This window comes from Manis pentadactyla, chromosome 1 (assembly GCF_030020395.1).
Source record: "Manis pentadactyla isolate mManPen7 chromosome 1, mManPen7.hap1, whole genome shotgun sequence".
NCBI lineage: Eukaryota > Metazoa > Chordata > Mammalia > Pholidota > Manidae > Manis > Manis pentadactyla.
In genome coordinates this window covers 204,167,309-204,186,183 of record NC_080019.1, presented here as the reverse complement: position 1 = coordinate 204,186,183, position 18,875 = coordinate 204,167,309, and the positions used below count along the sequence as shown (strand labels likewise).

Sequence of the window (18,875 nt, the reverse complement as noted above, 5' to 3'; positions counted from 1 at the left end):
GCTATCTGTGGGAGAAGCAGGTGGGGAAAGCAATAGTGAGCTTTTCATGCGCTCCTCTTGCTGATGCCGCTCACTGACTGTCCTATGCTGGCCGAACCTTGTTACAGGAGGACGTCAATCTCAGGGAACTGGAAGACGAACACCGGCTCTGCGATGCTGGAGCAGATCGCCATGTCAGACAGGTGAGTGAGAGGAGTCCAGACTCCAGCCCATGAGAGGGAGGCTTCCATGGATGAAGAGGTGGAAGAAAAGAGCCCCACCCACAGGGAGCCTCTGATCAGACAGGGCATGTAGAACACAAAGGCCCAAGCAACCAGTTAACAAGATAAGGCAGGAGTGGGTTATGTGCTAAGTTGTGTCGGTAAAGACTGGACATACTGTAGAAGCTCCAATAGCAGCCAAGGTCAGCCACCTAGAGTAGGCGAAACCCACTCTGAGCCTACGAAGGTGGGTGGGCTCTGGAAAGCAGAACTGAAGTGCATGATAGATAAGGCTATGTGTACTTGATGGGGTAGCTGAGGGGGGGCTGAGAAGGAGGGGTGGGAGGAGGTGGAGGCAGCAGGGAGGGCAGGAGCAGCAGGCAGGTTCAATGTGAGCTAATGGCCCAGCCTCAGGGTATCTTCCCCTCCCCTCCAGGTACAAGCTGTGGGTGGACACCTGTTCTGAGATGTTTGGCGGCCTGGACATCTGTGCTGTCAAAGCTGTACATGGCAAAGATGGGAAAGACTACATTTTTGAGGTAAGTTTGGGCCAAGGAGTTTCTCAGCAAGAGAAAACCCCCAAGGCTGGAGGCCAGGCTCTTGGCTTAAGAACTATGGGGAGGTTCTCAGACAACAAGGTCAGTGGCTGTACATAGCAAAATACCTCTGCCAGTGGGGAGCTGTTGCTTCCAACCAGCTAAGGTGACCCACACCTTAAGTAACAGATGCCAGATCTGTGTTCCTAGGGTCTTAGCCCAGTGCCATATAATCTGGGAAGACTATAGTGGTTTTACAAGTGGTGGTCTCAGAAAGCTAACCTTGGGAATCATTGGTCCAATCTGCTCATTTTGCAGGTGAGAAAATTGAGGCCCAACACCATGATCATATGCCCAAGGCCGCAGAGTGAATCGGTGTCTCAACCTGGGCTAGAACTCAGGTCTTCTGGATGCAGTACCTTCTTCTTAGTATCTCTTTGAGCCTTGGAGACACTTTACTCAGCCTGGTCTTCTAACACAACTTTGCTGATTCCCTTTTACCATATTAAAGGGAAAATCAGTGGCAATATGAATCTTTCACACAATTCCTGCCCAGTCTTCTGGGAAACAGGAAAGGCTTCTGCCAGGAGTTGGTAGTATTTGCAGAGGATTAGCGTCAGGAGCCCAAAGTAGACTTCAGAATCTATATATGATCTGCTTGGCATGTAACACTCTGGATGGTCATACCTCCCCTGTCTGGGTGGGCCTCAGTTTCCCATCCATAAATGAGAGTTGGACGACAGAGTCTGTAATCCTGGGCAGGCAGACTCTTCCTAAAGGAGAACGTTGATCTGGACCTCGAGGAACAGGAAGAATCAGGATTAGTGGTGAAAAGGGAAGGCATCTGAAGTCATGACAGAGGCAGGAATATCATCATTTGATGGGCAGAGTATGTGTGGAGATAGAGATTATGTGGGTAAAAAGTCACAGAGATGAAAAATACCTGCTCCTAACCATAGATTTAAAGGAATGACTTCACATGTTCCTGCTCTGCCTGCCTACAGACCTCTGAGGCCTCGGGCTGTCCTCTCTCCTTGCTCTCTACCTCTTCCCACTACCTTTGGCCACCAGTCTTTCCATCTCACTGAGCCCTGGCCTGGGTGAAGTGGGGAGAAGGACCCAAGACAAAGGTTTGCAGGAGGAGGGAGCAGAGAGGTCCTATTTTTGGACAGGAACATGCTTCTAGCTGAAGACAGGAACACAGCTTCATCCATAACCTGTCTTTGCTGGCTTAAGTCCTACTCACTCTGGAAGCCTGTACCAGTTCTTTTATGTTGCCAGACCCTTTCCTAACCTGGCCACATCTTCCACCAGGTCATGGACTGTAGTATGCCACTGATTGGGGAACACCAGGTGGAGGATAGACAACTCATTACTGAACTAGTCATCAGCAAGATGAACCACCTGCTGTCCAGAACCCCTGTCCTGTCTCCTCAGAGACCCTTAACCACCCAGCAACCACAGGTAAGCCATGGAGAAGAGATATAAGAGAATCAAGAACCATTCCCAAGCCCACCACTGTAGGCTCTGGTGGCTCTAGGATGAAGCAGAGGTCAGACACCCACAAGCTTGGGTGGGATCTATGGAGTCTTGTCCCTCTTCCTTCCCTCCCCTCCTATCCAGAAGCCCAAGTATCCTTGTCATTACCACTCTTCAGTTTCAGCTATAGAACTATCCAGAGATCTAGTGCTGGATCTATTCCCTCTGAACCTGAAGTCTCTAGGGAACCAGACAGCTGCCCTTGGGACCCAGGATGCTCCGACTTTTAAACAGGAAGGTCTCTGAGGAAGGGCTGGCTCAGACCTCTTACCAGCTAGTCACTGTGAAGGTTCTGCTATATTTGTAGGGAAAGAAGGGGGTTTCTGAGACATCTGCTGGTCTGGAGAAAGGGGAGAGTCAGGTCAAGAGTGATGAGATAAAACTCAAGTGAGAAATTGCTTTCCTTCCTAAGGGAGAGGAGGCAGCTGTAGTGTCTGATGAATGGCCAACAACATGCACAGTGACAGTATCCGAGCTGCAGGTCTAGCAGGAAATACACAGTGAGGTTTTTGTGGATCCTCAGTTCCTATGGAATTGCTCTAGGCAAAGAAAGGCAGGGGCCCTGGACCTGAAGGTCTTTAGTCCCATCTAGGAAATAGCTCGTCTTTCAAAAATATCCCCAAACTCTTCTCTCCACTGAACTTTTGCATAAGGAAGTGGTAAGAACTTGGGACAATGAAATCTGAGAACTGAGTCCTAGTCTAGCTTTTCCCCTAAAAAGCTGTGTGAATTGGGGTGAAGTTACTACTTTTTCTAAGGCTTGTAAATGAAAATATCTCAGAAATCTTTCTTTAAAAACCCTACTTCAGTTAGGGGGTAGCATAGAATAGTGATTCAGAGTATGGGCTTTGAAGGGAAGAACCACCCAAGTTTGAATCTTGGACCCTCCAGTTATTGGTTTTGTGATCTTGGACAAGGTCCTTATATTGAAGTAAGGAATCTAAAATATGGCATAGTGCATCATAAGCACTCAATAAAGGTCATCTGTTGTTGTTATATAAGTAAGAGGCATTTGGGTTTGGGTTCCCTACAACCTTAGGCTTTGAGATTACCACTCCCTTTTCTAAAGCTCGGTGACTCACTGGGATTGTACTGCAATCAGAAGCCAAATAGTTGGATTCTCAAAATCCTTCAGTAAGGAGGAAGAAAAGGAGAAGGAGAGGAAGAAGGCAGTGTAAAGTAGTCTGGATCGTTTAGCATAGAACCCATTACCCCACATTTATCTTCTCATCATTTGAGTATCACAGAATCATAGCATAGAAGCAAACTAGAAGCATAATGTATGAGAAATATTTCTGTAGAAAATGACCAAAACAAAACAGTATGACAACTGGTAAATTAGTTCCCTCTCTGGATCTCAGTTTCTCTGCCTACAGTATGAGATGATACCTAAATACCTTTTCAGCTCTAAAAATTTATCTGAGTATAATACTCCCATACTGAGGCTGGTTAAATGGGAGCTTCTACGCCAATAGATGTCAACTCTGACTCTTGTCAGGTATCCAAGTTGAGAAAAGCCCCGTGTGGTGGGTGGTATCATACATTAGCTCTTGTGGGCATGTCACACCTTCTACAGCTGACTCACTCTGTGTCAGACCTCTGGCCAAGTTCAAGAATCTGTTCCTGTACTTCAGGAATGCTAGTCACTAGAGAATTATAGCAGGGTAATTGAGAAAACAGCATTTAATTGTTTGTTAGAGATACAAGTCCATTATTTAAATATTTTACTTGACTAGAGGTGATAAAAAAAGATCTTCCTGGTTAAAAAAAAAAACATCAGACCTGTGGTTAGATTTTGTGATTTTGTAAAGCTGATGTAAAGGTATTTGGGTCCTTGTCTTGCCCTTTAGTCCACACCATTTCTCTCTGCGATGGGATAGGCAGATTAATGCTCACCCCTGCTCTAGAGGAAGAGTAATAAGTAGTCCTCTTCTTCCCTTTAACCCTGAGAAATACAGAGCGTCTGGTAGCTGCTTTAAGAATTTATGACAGAGTAATAGAGTCTGATGCTGCCCAGACAAGATAAACAAAAATGGGCTGCTCTGGGATCCTATGAGGGTCCCTTAAATGGTTTGATAAGTGTGTGCAACACTCTTCTGGCCTTTTGCAGGGAGGTCATTCTGTCCTAGGATGAAGAGGCAGGAGACCTGAGTTCGGCCTGTCCTTGCCACTGACCCACCAGGTGATCTTGGGTAGATTTCTTCCCATTTCTTTGCCTCAGCATCTTCGTGTGTTAAATGAAGGGTTGAAAAAAGATTCCTAAGATCTCTTCTAGCAATAAAATTTAGGTTATACAAAAATGATATCTGAAACATAAAAGTTCAATAGCAAAGGAAGAAATACCACCACCACCACCACAATTTTTCCACCCTGCAGAAAATATTAGCTCTTCTTGGGTACAAGCATCCTATTTTGTAAACATTAAATATTACAACTTAAATATTTTAAAGAAAAATCTGTAATATATCACAGTCAAGGCAAGAAACATAGTTAAGGAATCAGCTTTCATAAATACAGGAACTCCTACCAAAATTACTTGTGGCAAAGCCAGTCTGGCTCAAGGATAAGCTTTTCTCTGTTCTGCCTCACATCTGAAGCTACAGCAGGATATTGTGGAAAGCACACCATGCTGGGAGTCAGGACACTCAGGGGCTTGGACATTCTGCCATAATGTTGTGACCTTGTGCATGTCCTTCCCAACTCTAGACTTCTGACTTCTCACCTCCGGAATGGAGTTGAATTAGATGATCTTTAGATCCCTTTCAATTCTAAGGTCACGTGAAACCTGGACTCAGCCCAACTGCAAAATCAGAGGACACAGCCCTCCACAAGAGTGCCCTCACTATTGACACCAATGGAAAGTTCAAAGAGTTCCCCAAAATTTGATTATTCTATGGAAGGACACGCAGAACTTACTGAAAACAATTATAGTTACAGGTGTACTGTGGGAAAGGATGCAGGTTAATAATAAGCTAAAGGAAGATACATGGGGCAGAGTCTGGGATGATTCCAAGCACAGAGCTTCCATTGCTGTTAGGATGCTGTTACCCTTCCAGCATCCATATGTGACCATACACAGGGAGTACTGCCAATCAGAGGAGCTCATCTGAGCTTCAGTGTTCACAATTTTTATTGGGGTTTCATTTCATAGGTACTCTTGATTGATCACTTGGTTGAACTCAGTTTGCAGCATCCTCCTCTCTGGAGGTCAGGGCTAATATCACGTGGCCTGAGGGGCCACTGTGAGTCACCTCATTTGCATACACCATCTACACTATCAGTTGTGGTATGAGGGGCCCCCACCATGAATAACAAAGACAGTCCTATCACTCAGGAAATTCTAGGAGTTTAGATGTTACCTCCCAAGGCAGTGGAGATAAAGGCCAGATTTCTCTTTGGGTAAGGCCAAATTCTTTACTACATACATGATTAAATTAATTTAGCAAATGTTTCTCAGATACTTTCAGCCCCTTGTGAGCAAGGACCATGCCTTATTCATCTGTGTTTCCACTGACTCGCCAGGCCTAGTTCAAAGTGAGTGCTTAAAGTTAGTTAATAGAAATGGATAATGAAGATGTACATATACACAGTGGAATATTATTCAGCCATAAGAAGAAAACAATTCCTACCATTTGCACCAACATGATGGAGCTAGAGGGTGTTATGCTCAGTGAAATAAGCTAGGCGGAGAAAGACAAGTACCAAATGATTTCACTCATCTGTGGAGTATAACAGCAAAGCAAAAACCGAAGGAACTAAACAGCAGCACTCACAGAACCCAAGAATGGACTAACAGTTACCCAAGGGAAAGGGACTGGGGAGGGTGGGTGGGAAGAGAGGGAGAGATAAGGGGAATAAGGGGCATTGCGATTAGCACACATAATGTAGTGGCGGGGCACGGGGAAGGCAGTATTGCACAGAGAAGACAAGTAGTGACTCTCTAGCATCTTACTAAGCTGATGGACAGTGACTGTAATGGGATATGTGGTGGGGACTTGATAATGGGGGGATTCTAGTAACCACAATGTTGCTCATGTGATTTTATATTAATGATACCAAAATAAAAAAATCTTAATAAAAAAAAGAAATAGAGCTGTTAAGAAAAATAGTACACTTTTGTAAATGTTTAATTTTAAAGAGTTTGAATTTTAGCATGTAAACCAGAAAAAAAAAACTAGTTAATAGACTTAAGGCTCCAGTGATGAGTGAGATACAGTCCCTGTCCAAAAGTTGTTCAAATTCTAAATTGAAATCATGACTGAATTCACAGACGTCAGCACCATTTGTCAGCTGGAGTCTTCTCGTATTCTCGTTAGTTCCTCCAATCTTGCACCACCCAAAGACAGGAGACACACCACAGTCTGTCACACTTGGCAAAACACTGCTGCTTAGAACTGAAGTCATGACTGTACTGGCCATGTTTTTGCCTCCCATTTCTCCCTGGTAGTAGCACATTTCCACTGGTCATGATTGAGCTGACATTTTGTCCTCATGGCTCCGAGACCATGGTGTGTCAGACCAGATTGCCTTCATATTCCCACCCCTACACCTACCAGCTTAGGTGCCTCCTGACCCACACGAACCTGCTTCTGAGGCCCACCCGCCACTGATGATCTGGATCCCACTTCCTTTTTGCTTTCAAGTATCCCTCTCCATCATCAATCCCTTCTTTTCCAAATTATCACAACCACACACAAACATCTCCCATTTAGAAAAATAAAAACCAAACACCTTCCTCAACCCCACATTCTCTTCCAACTCCTCTGCTTCCCTTTACAGAAAATCTTATCAAGTTGTCTCAACCGCCATCTCCTCTCACCACATTGTTTTCTCTTTAACCCACTCCTGTCAGAATTCCACCCCATCTTACTGAAATTGTTCTTCTCAAAGTGACCTCCATGTCACCAAGTCCAGCAGTCAGTTTCCGACTTAGCTTACAAGACTTCTCAATAGCTTTGATGCAGTTGACCACTCCCTCCTCCTTGAAACACATGACAGCTGGTATTTCCTCAGTCATCCAATTCAAAGCTACCACCTACTCACTGGCTACCACCCCCTCTCCTTTAATTTTCTGCGTCACACTTGCTCTGAGCTAAGATCGTTCTTGCCCATGTGTCTCTTCCACTAGAATGTAAGCTGTTGGAGAGCAGGGACTTGTTCACTGCTGTATTTCTAGGTCCCAGGAGAAGAGCCAGTACCTAGTAGCCATTGAATACATCATGGGTGTACTAAAGAGGGGTGGGTGGGTGTGGTCCCACTGTGGAAAAGTTAAACAGTAACAAAACCAAGTCTGTCTGCTTTTTTTTATTGCCATGTGATAGCAATTCTATACAAATAAGTGATAAAATACTCCTCTCCAGGCAAACCACTCCCACTCCCCCTTCCCTTGATATGCTGTTGCAATACATATTTGTTGAATGTGTTCACAGTTGGAATAAGCATCTTTAACTGCCCTAGCAGAGTATTGGAGTTGATGCCAGGTCCTATGAATGATTTCGGTAGTGTGCAAATGGCAGGGGTGTAAACCAAGGGACATTACCTGGGTCCCAGCCAGGGCTCGGCATGGCAGTCTGAGCCCTTAGGTATTGTCACTAAGTCATGTTCCATTCCTCACAGTCACGCCCCCCCCTCACTGGCTTTTCTTCTATGGCTCTGGCAGCTCAGTCTGAAATGGCTTCTGGCCTGAGTCACAAGCCCCAGGAGCTGCTTCTTGCCCAGTATTCTGGGTCAGGACCAAGACAGACTCGGGAGCAGCCATTTGTCTCCCTTTCTATTTCTCTCTGTGCTGCCTGCAGCTTTACCATTAGAACTCGCATCTCCTTGATTCTAGAAGAGCACCTAAAGGAGGCTGGCGGGGAGGTGAGCAGAGGGTCACCCTTACCCAGTTGTCAGTTAGTCCCCTACCCTGAAACGGGTTAATTACAGAAAACAAAGAGCAAAGTCTTGAGAGTGGGACCAGGCAAGCTGCTGGGCCCAGACCATTGGAGTGGAAATGGGTTATGGTGGGGTGGGCCGGGGGGGGGGGGGGGCGCTTGGTAACAGGCACTGCTGTGTTGCTGAAAGCAGCACAACCTTATCTGGCCGATGAGGGCTCGGCCTCAGCTGGGCTGGACCGGCAGCATTGCGGCTGCCCTTGAGGGTCGGCCAGAGCAAGTGGCTCTCCTCCATGGGTGCTGAAGTGATCCAGGAAGACCGTTCTCAAGGTGGTGGTGACACCTGGTGGCCAGTGGTGGCCACAGCCTCAGGCTGTATATCTGAAATCTCCTGCGTGCCCTGCCCTCCCATCCCCCTACCCACCCATTCGCTGCCCCTTGGGGTCTGTCCACAGAGACCTCAGCTGGGCCTTAAATCCTAGGGCTCTGGAGAAGTGTGCACTGCTCCTATGCCCCCCAGGAACCCGGGAGAGGACTGCAGGTGGCCAAACCCTCTCAGGTCATGCCAGTAGAGGTGGCATCCCAGTGCTCTCCTTCATGTGGCTGAGCTTTTCTCATTTCTTATTACACGGCTGCCACTCCTTTTATTTCCCTGTAAAATCTTCCAGAGCCAAAGGGCTGAATTGTAATAGCGGGATTTCAGATGTCAGTCTGCTTTCTGTTTGGCTTGTGGGTTAGACCCATGAGGAGTGATGATAATACTCAGCCTTCGGAGGTAACACTGCACATGTGGTGGCCCAGAGGAGGACGAGCCTCTTCCCCTGCCGCCAGCGGATCAGAGCACACCTGCAGTGTGGTCTCCCGTCGGGGGGGGGGGGGGGGTTACAGTATACCAAAGACAAACTCTAACTCTTAACGAGAATGCGTTCAGAGGAGAGAAACTGGGATATTGAGGCATCTGGCAAATCGGTTCTATGAGTAAAAATTAAAAGAGCTACAACTGAATAGCAGTAGTCTCAAGGAGCCCATGATTTAATAGCTGCAGCTCCCTGATAGCTGTCATGACAGATGCCAAAAGTCAAACCCACTGAAGACAGGAATAAACCCAACACTGAGAGGGGACATGGCTGCTTTGGGAAGTGGTGTGTGGCTGCCACATCATTGCTGATGTTCCAGCAGGGGTGGGATGAGCCACTACCGGGGATATGGTGCAGGGCAGGCTGTGGGCTAGAGCTGCTGGAGATGGTAACTTTTAAAATCTGCTTCCAGATCTGAAGGTTCAGAACTGATGAGGGTTCAGAACTGAAGGACTGAGGCTTTGTAACCTCTGCCTCTGGCGGGACATTCTACCAGTCCTTTTTTACTGGCACTCTGGTCCAAAGAAGTACTCAAAACATTTCCAGCCGCAAAGGTTGGAAACAGTGAAGTCTCTTGTGTACACAGAGACCAGGCCTAGGAAGCAGGTTCATTGGAGTCTAAAGGGAAGCACAGTTAGGGAGGAGACCCAACTCAAATCTCAAACATGGGACTGACATGGCTTCACTTAGCTTAGAAGAAGTAAATTTAGGACAAATAAAGGCCTTCCTGCTTCCCACAGAAGGACCGGCTATAGGGAGTTTGTTCCCCAGTGATATAAACTGAAAATGTGAGATTTGAGACAGGTTCGGATAAAGTCACTGGTGACCAGATCCCTTAACAGACTATTAAGGGAAACTGACTATTTTGGAGCTCTCTTAACTTTTAAAGGACATCTTTAATCACTTGAAGTGGACATTCTGACCTCCGGTGACCTGGCCCTCAGTGCCCCCATAGGTCTCAGGGACAGCCCCCAAGGGAGACATCTTATGTCCTTAGGAAATCACTAATTATGGGACTGCTCCAATCCAGGGGGTGAGCTCTGCCCTCAGGGCAGCACAAAAGGATGAGGAGCTCACCCTCAGGCACCTTTTATACCCTGTCAGAAGAAGGCAGGTGGGCACTGGTGACCACAGGGCTGGCCTCAGGAAGATCCCAAGGTGCCTGAAAGCATGTTCAGTCCCCTTTGCTCTGACTGAACCTACAGCCTCCCGACCACATTCCTTCCTGCTGCCTCATTCCCCCTGGGCTCCCAGACCCGGGGAGCAGAGCCTGGGGAGCTGATCAGAATAGTCCAGCGAGGAGGCTGGCCTGGCCTCTTTCCTGGGTCAGACCCTGAGACCCTTTCCCAGTTTCCTGTCTCAGATATGCTGAGCAAGCACAGGCCTTCCTCCTCGGTGGGGGCAGCTGGACTCAGGCCAACAACTCTTGAAAGTTGAGTCACTCAATGTCTTTCCTTCCTCAGCTCCCCATCCTGCTGGGACCTCAGATAGGAGCTCCTTTCTCCAAGCTTGTCTGCTGAAAGCCACAGGATGGCAGATTAAAGGTGCCTTTGATAAAAGCCCACAGTCCCTCATCCATGGGCTTGGTTTCTCTTCCAGACCAGTGATTTCCTTTCCAATCACCTCAGGAGTTAATTTACTGTTTCTGAAATGACTTATCTGCATCTTCAGGGACCTTACTAGAACAAGTCAGTGATAATAGAGAGGGCATTGAAGAGCCTAGCCCAGAATCCCCCACATACTGATCTACTAGGCACCAGGTGACAAGAAGCCACCCAATAATACCTTCTCCACTGAGGCATGAAATCCTACCATTAGAGCTTCATTCCTTTGGATTGATATTTATTATTATTTAAATAATAGTAATGATACTCACTTATCATTTTGCCTAGCACTTTACAGTTTACAAAGCACAGCCATTATGTTGAACCTTATGTGAGATGGCTTGGGCTGGTGTTTCCATTTCACATATCAGCAAAGAGAACACAAATGACTTGTATAAGGTCACACAGCTTATATGCAGGATAGCTGAATTTTCTGGTCCCAGTTCAGGGAGCACTCTATATTACTACACACTGTCCTTTTGATGCTCCCACCAGAGCACAGGGGAAGGTAAGCATGGAGAGAGCAGGGTCTTCATGAATGTGTATAAGGGGAACCCTTGCTTTCCTCCTCACAACCGAGTGCTGAGCCTTCCCACTGGGAGGAGCCTCCCTAACTCTCTCCTGCCTCCCTGGATTCTTTGATCACTGAAGCCTGGTGGATTCAACATAGCAGTGTATCAGCTCAACAAGGCTTTGATGGAGAGCATCAGCACTCTCTCCTTGCCAAGTCCCTCAAAGCCTGTACCTGCAGGGTACCTCTGCTCAGGCCCAGTAGCCCTGGGGTCTTGCTGGGCTCAAGATTTTGCAGCTAAGAAGGGCTTGTCTCATGTCTAACGACACCTAAAGAACTGAAAAAAGCATGAAAGAGTGAATGAAGTCCAGAGCCCCAAGAGCAATAGAAGTCAGCTGCCTGCATCTACATGAGCTCCTCCACAGCATCTCTGACCAGAGTTTGTCCTGGCCCTGCTTACTCACCTCTAATGTCAGGAAGCTCACTGCTGCCCAAGCCAGTCCTTGACCTTGATCAGATCTACATTTGGTTCACTTTGATCTTCTACTCAACCCTAGGTGCTTCCATGTTTACCTCACTTGCACCTTACTTACAGTTGGCCAGTGTAAGAAACTGAGACTTAGAGACAAAGTAACTTGCCCAAAGTCACATGAGGCAAGGTGTCATTTCCACAGTTCTCACCATCCTATCTCCTCCATGTACCTGTTATATTCCACCAGTGTCCTCTTGGCCGCAGGTGCTTTCCTGTGAGGCTTTTCAGCCAAAAGAGCCATGGACCTGTGACCTCCCCCATTGAAACACTGATGCACCTTCAATTGCATCAAATGTTTGGTAGCAGCTTTATAACGACATCTTCTGAGCCGGTTGTCATTCTGCAAGCCTGCAGTTGTTTGGGGTTCTTCCCATATGCTACTATAAGGCCATTTGTTCCCCCTTCTTTTTTGTGTGCATCTGGGCACAAGCATTGGACTTCACATTCTTACCTGTTTGAGTCAACCCAACTTCCTGAGGGAAACTCTGCAGCCCAATCCGGCCATGAGTTCCTGCTACAGGCTGGCTACAGGCCAGACTTTGTCAGTGACGCCTGAGTGGCCAGACTTCTGTGGAATTCCACATCCCAGGCGGCTCTTGGTGACTGGAGACAGATCCCATGGTAGCCAAGCCCCACAGGGAACAGCCCTCAGCCCCAGCGGATGGAAGGCTTGTGGGTGGAGCTGAAGAGTCTCAGCTTGGCCAGGGACAGTCCTAGGGGACTCTCCTCCCGCCTCTCATAGCCCTTGGGAAGTCTTCAGTCCACAACCTTGGTGGAGCCCGGGACAGGAGAAGCTCCCTAGGCGCCAGACAGGGGTGTCCAAGGCACATTCCCAGGCTCCAGCCCTGCAGACTGCCTCTGGGAGCTCTTCCTCTGGAGTATTTGGAAGGGAACTTTGGGGCCCAGTTCATCCTTGGGTGTCCCATTTGTATGTTTCTGAGGCTGAGGAGAGCTAGGGCCAGCCTTCATTGGAATGATTACCCCTGTCAGCTCATCCTGTAATATCTGGAGTTCTACCCATTATAAAGGTTTTCCCTGGAGTCATAGATTCTCAGGGTGGAAGAAACCATAGTGTTCCCCTAATCTATCTCATATGTAATGAAGGAATATTCTCTACAGTGTCTCTGTTGGGTAATCCTCTAGCCTCTTTGCGAACACAACCACCCCCCAAGGTAGCCTCTTCCACTGTTTTTATCATAGGAAGGTCTTCCTATAAGTGAAAGTCTAACTTTCTGGAGCTTCTGCTCATTGGCCTTGGTTCTGTCCTCCTGCTGTCTGGTCTTCCATAACCCTCTTTGAAAATAACAATTCTCTGAAAGAGAACATCTTAAGTTGTTCTTGACCAACATCTGAGGTGATTCATTGGCAGCCTTCAGTGGTATGAGGTGAGGCCCTGGGTGGGCGGCCTGGCAAAAGACAGTCTAGTGACTCCACAGACATGGATTTTGCTCTTTCATCTGAATATCTGTCTTAGGCAATGAGAGGCCATGACACTGATAGCTTATCAGGGAGCACGGCAAGTCTTTACCATCACAACTGAATAAAGTTTTCCCAAGTCTAGGAATGGGGGTGCTGCAGGGGGTCTCCATCACAGGAGTAAGACTTAGGAAACAAAGCGCTTCAGAGAAAAGGGCCTCAGCAGTGTCTCCCTCACCGTCATCTGCTGTATCGCAGTTAGCACCTACAAAGGCCAGGTGCTTACAGATACCTCACTTCAGATGGATGGATGGATAGATTATCTCACTTTGCATCACAGAAACCTTTTGAAGAAAGGCAGGTGCAGAGAGGCAAAATAACTTGCCTGAGGCCACAAAGCTAATAAGTAGCTGATCTGGAATTAACCTAAGATCTTCCTAACCCAAAAGCCCAAATTCCTGGGCATTCTGCTGCCCAATCTTAAAAACTTGCTATTGGAGACCCAGGCAGCAGCGTGTGTGTGTGTGTGTGTGTGTGTGTGGTGGGTGGTGCAGTTGATGCCCAGCTCAGTCTGAGCCTATCAGGAGCCCAGGTAAAAAGACAACCCTTGTACACTGCATACCCATTACCAAATAGTGTGTGTTGGCCCCAGACTTCTCCAGTTGGCAGCCAAGTTGAGAGAAAGAAGAGATCACAATGGGAAGGAACTCTTGGGCCTCAAATATCTGGCTGGTTAGACAGTCTTGATGGAAGCAATTTCTGCTTCTTTGAGGCTTGTTTTGACTTTACTGTTTGTGCCTGAGATATAGGCAAGGATAGCAGGCCTTAAGTTTAATTCCCTAACCTGAGCCTTTTCAGAGCTGCTCACTAGAGTTGATGACCAGATACAATAGGGTTTAACTGTATTTGTTCTTAAAAGACTTATCTTCTAGTCCTTTTTACATTTTTACTATTGTTGTAATATGTGTTCATTTATTTAACCATCATTTGTTAAAGACCCCTTATATAGTCAGCCCTGTCCTTGCTGGTGTTGGAAAAATGACAATAATCTTGAATTTTCCAAAATATTCCTAATTCTAACTATTTTAACTTTTTAAATAAATAATTCCTGTATTAGACCATGTATCCCAATTTTTGTTTGAAAAAAAAATGCGCACTGTATTTGCTATAAATTCATGAAAAAGATGGAGGACATAGTCTGTGCCCCGAAGGATCTGTCAGTCTTCTTAGGAGCACCGCGCCACACTTCAGGATGACAGGAACACAGGAAGTGCTCCCTCTGCGGTGTGAGTCTCCTCAGTGCTGTCACAGGACTTTGGAGAGGAAGTCATAACCCAAGGGGGCAGTCAGAGAGGGAGATTTCATGGGTGGGATGGGGCTGACCTAGACCTCTGGGATGGGTTGTATTGGGTTGGTAGAAAAGGAGAAAAGGTATTCCTGGAGGGTGCTGAGCATAGACAGTGGTGTGGCCTAGACTAAAGTGAGGTCAGGCTGAGAAGAGGCAGGTGTGTTTGGTACATGAGGGGGAGAGAAGGCTGGAAAGAGCAGTCCTCAGGATGCTGAAGCAAGTCTCCAGTGTCAGCCTGAAGAGAGTGAATGGCGTCCTGTTGGCAATGGGAAGGAAGGGTGAACGGCAGACTGCCCGGCCTCACCACCCAGCTGCAGCTGCCTCGAATGACCCTGGGCAAGTTTCAGGACTCATTTGGGCCCCAATTACCTTACCTAAAAATCAGGGCTGTTGATAGAATGATATTACCTCATAAAGCTCATGTGAGGCTTAAAGGAAATACTACATGAAAGTGCCCATCATGTTCCCTCGCCCACATACGGTATTAGCTACAAATTATTTAGAGCACCAAACTGACACAATTAGGGAAGGAGTTCAGGAGGGTAGCAGGTAGGCACAGAGAAGATAGATGGGAGAGACAATTCACCAGAGAATTAGGGGACTATTCTGGTAGTCCAAGCAAGAAGTGACATAGGCCTGACCAGAGTTACCCAAGGGAAGATGATTCATCTTAGGTACCAAGAGAGAAAAGCTGATGGGTCTTGATGCCAGCTGGATGGAGTGGTCACTAGCTGGCTCACTGGGTGTGGGTATTTCAGTGCCAGGGCTCAAACTAAACCTCATGGATCCATGAAAATTCTTGGAAGGCAGGGAAGGGAAGTGTGGGTATTCTTACTGTGATCTGTGACCGGGTGGGGATTTTAGATAGAGGGGGCATGCTCAGATGTGGTGGCACTCAGAACATTTCAGTGAACCCCTTGCCTCAATGAACAGTAAAACCTAGAACAGTTTTAGGTGATGGTTATTAAAAGACCATGATCCTGGAAAGGGTAGGATAGGAGCTGTCCTAATAGAAGCAGGAGGGGAAGACGATGGCCAGAAATGGCCCAAAGGAAATGGAGAACAGGGGGCAAAACAGTTTTAATGTGGGAGTAGCGCTGAGGGACATGTCACAGGGGGAGAGAAGCCCTAAAAGAGGAAGTGGGAGAATGCCGGAGAAATGCTTAGCCCATTTCACAGGCTTGCTCAGAAACTGCCTTTGACATCACCGTTGCTCACTTAGGCTTCATAGAGCACATCCCCAAACACGCACTGCCTTTAATATACATGTTAGACAAAATGAAGTCATGGACATCTTTGATCCAAGGGGCATAATCAAAACCACAGCTGGGAGGAGGGGAAGCATGGGGGTGGAGCCATGTGGTGGGTAAAATGCACTTATGTTGTTTGAGAGGAAAAAGCAGCCTGGCCCTGTGTGCTTTGACGAACATGAATGTCTCACTCCTTCTCTCTGGGTAAGAAGGGTTCTGGGACTGCCCCCCTCTTAATTCCCTCCCCGTGGGAGCTCCTGCCCTCAGCCAAACAGTGGATCTGACCCCTGAGTCAGACCCAGAACTGATGCCACCACAGGGTTAACTCCACACGAGAAGTGAGCCAAGTCTAGGCTAGTCACCTGGCCTGCCCCTGTAGCTCTTGGGCCCTTGCAGTCACCTGAAAAATGACCCACACTCTGGAGTTTGGTGTTGAGCCTCCCTTTCCTTTAGGAAGCTGGGCCTGAGAGAATGAGGGGATGTTGGACATCAGGCAGCCACCAGAGAAGAAACCAGATGGTGTTAGAAGACCCAAAGCTCCTGGCAAGAATAAGTCTAATGCGGAGTGAAATGAAAAAGGGCTGTGGAGGTTCAGACACTGCCTATCAGAGAAGGTCTGAGCCCCACTGCCTACATCTGTGCCCAGCAACACCCCAGAGGCTGAGAACTGCTTTGACGTGTTTCTGGAAGAGCAGAAGCCTCTAGGCCAGATTCTGCTGGATCCCACCAGATCCCAATGCAGTCATGCCACGGAGCCACAGCGTTTCTCTTTGGAATCTGCTTGGAGTTCTGTTTTCATCTCTTTTGCATTTTTGTCTTCCAGAGTGGAACACTTAAGGATCCGGAGTTGAGCAAGACCCCACCTCAGCGGCCAGCCCCCCAAGGTTGTTTACAGTATATTCTCGACTGTAATGGCATTGCAGTAGGGCCAAAACAAGTTCAAGCTTCGTAAAGGGATTGGTAGTTAATTTTTCAAAGCAGAAATTTTAAGCCAAAACCAAACAAGGGAAGAAAGGAAAGCAGGGAGGGGAGCAGCAGCCCCGCCCACCGGTGCCGCTTCTGTGTTCTTGCAGTGCTGACTGGACTGTGTTTTTCCTATGCAGTGTCAGCCCCTCTGTCTGCTTGTTTACCTGTTCCTATTTGTGCTTGTAATGCTCACTTGTGTTTCTCTGTATAACTTGTGATTCCAGGGCTGTTTGTCAACAGTGTAAAAAAGAGCTGTGCCTCTCCCCAGTCTGGTGTGACTCTACCTTCTGGGTAGTTTGAGAGTATTTTTTAAAGTCTTGCATCATGTGGGGTGAAATAGGACTAGGGGGGTTGGACAGGGGAGAAACAAAGACCACAAAAATAAAACCCAACTCCTCTCCTTCTCCCCCAACCCCCGGCGCAGATTAAACTATCCCCCACCCCCTGCTTACCTCCATGAGTGTGCTTGGGACCTTCAATGAACTGTGCTTTTTGCTTCCCTTCTGCATGACTAGGGTAAATAGATAGAAGTTTAAGAGATTTTCAAGGTTCTATTTCCATAGCTTCATCTGTTGACTCTGAAGGCACCCACCTTTTTCTCCATTGGCTAAAATGTGGTGCAGTTTGGGTATATGTGAATAGGCTGGCTGTGCCTGTAGAGCTCTTGTGTTTTAGTGATGACATGAAATATAAAGAACAAGCTATTTCCAGGAATGTGCTCTATATTTTACATCCCAGTGTGCCCTTCGTTTTTTTTATCAACTAATTAGCTATGAGATTAGACAAAAAAAAAAAAGGGGGGGCCGCTGATGTGCAATATCAAAGTGAACTTGTGAGTATTTTCTGTGTGTTGATCTCAGTCCCCCTTCAGTTGTTTCTTCTTTGTTGCTGTTTCTGAATTGGCCATATGTGTGCTTCTGTGGAACTGAGGCTGCTTTGTATTCTCCAAAGCTTGACCTGTGTACAGAGATGATTCTTTAGCAATGTTGGACATAGAACGCAGGGAGCAACTGTAAGTCTGGGAAGGATTTGACCATTCTGCTCTTGGCCTCTCCCAAGGCATCCTAACATGAGACCAAATAAAAAATGTCCCATTGCACTCGAGTGGGTACACTGTCCACAGAACCTCGAGGTGGACTCCTGCTCTAGTTTTCAGCTGTTACAAGAGCCCTCTGGAATCCAGAGAATGAAGAGCTTTACCTTTCCTGGGAAGAACAATCTAGATTTTAGCTTGTGTGTGTTTGGGGCAGAGGCTCCTTAGCCATGGCTCTTGAAAAACCCTCCCCAGTTTATCCTCTTCCCTCTGACACGCAGCTTCTGGCAGCGATGAGGCAGTTCATTAAACCAGGCCTTGGTTTGAGTGCCTCATCTTGCCATCTCCTGGCCAGGCTGGGAACAGGTGGGCTCTACGTGGCCTCCCCTAGTACCACGGTCTGCGGGAGTTCATGCCAACAATTTGCACATTAGAAGAAATGCTTCTAGCTCTACTTTTACATTCCCTCTCACTTCTACACTGACAAGTCAGTGTTCTGGATTACCAGGCCTGAGGAATGACTAGTGTTGGTAGTACGTAACATGATTTATGTGTCAAGGGGCACGAGTCCTGGTTTCTCCTTTGGTTGCTGGCACATTCTGAGGCTACAGGGAAATGCACTGAGTATGAATGTTCTCGTCTGTGATCCCTCACTTAAATGATGATGGTGGTTGATCTGTTGTAAATATATACATATTATATGCATTTGAGCACTTCCAGGGTTGCATAAGAATCAGGTCCTTAAATACCTCCCAGTCTGAAGAAATGACAGAAAGGAATAAAGCAACATTTCCCAGAACAGAGGACTACATTTTATTTATTTATTTATTTATTTATTTATTTATTTATTTATTTATTTTGATTGATTGATTTTTGTCCCAAGTGGCAAGCTGATAGTGGTGTTGCTTCTCTGCATGTTATCAGTGTGAACATCCAGGTGCTTTTCATGTGACATTTGTGAGCCACAAATATAAAGTTGCCATTTGAATTCAGTCAGGCTCCAGAGAGGTGTCAGCCAAGGTCTCTCAGGTGGGGGAGAAACTGATTAGGGCTCCCACTGCCAAATGTAAGCCGACAGTGTAACCTGACTGTCATGTCCCCTCAGACAGCATGTGAAGAGAGAATTCTGTGACCTGGGGGACATCCATATCACAGTATAGGATTGCCATTCAGGTGTTTTGTACCCATTTCTTTTCTGATGTCATCCCCT

General features: G+C 47.0%; 1 protein-coding gene across 1 annotated transcript in view; it reads left to right on the top strand.

The window, feature by feature from the left end:
• Positions 1-18,875, top strand: part of SYN2 (synapsin II) — a 205,846-nt gene that overhangs the window by 181,429 nt on the left and 5,542 nt on the right. Inside the window, exons 8-11 of the mRNA XM_036911385.2 lie at positions 108-182; positions 637-739; positions 2,051-2,200; positions 16,490-16,550. Of these exons, the coding sequence (XP_036767280.1) occupies positions 108-182; positions 637-739; positions 2,051-2,200; positions 16,490-16,550 (389 nt within the window). The remainder of the gene's footprint in view (positions 1-107; positions 183-636; positions 740-2,050; positions 2,201-16,489; positions 16,551-18,875) is intronic.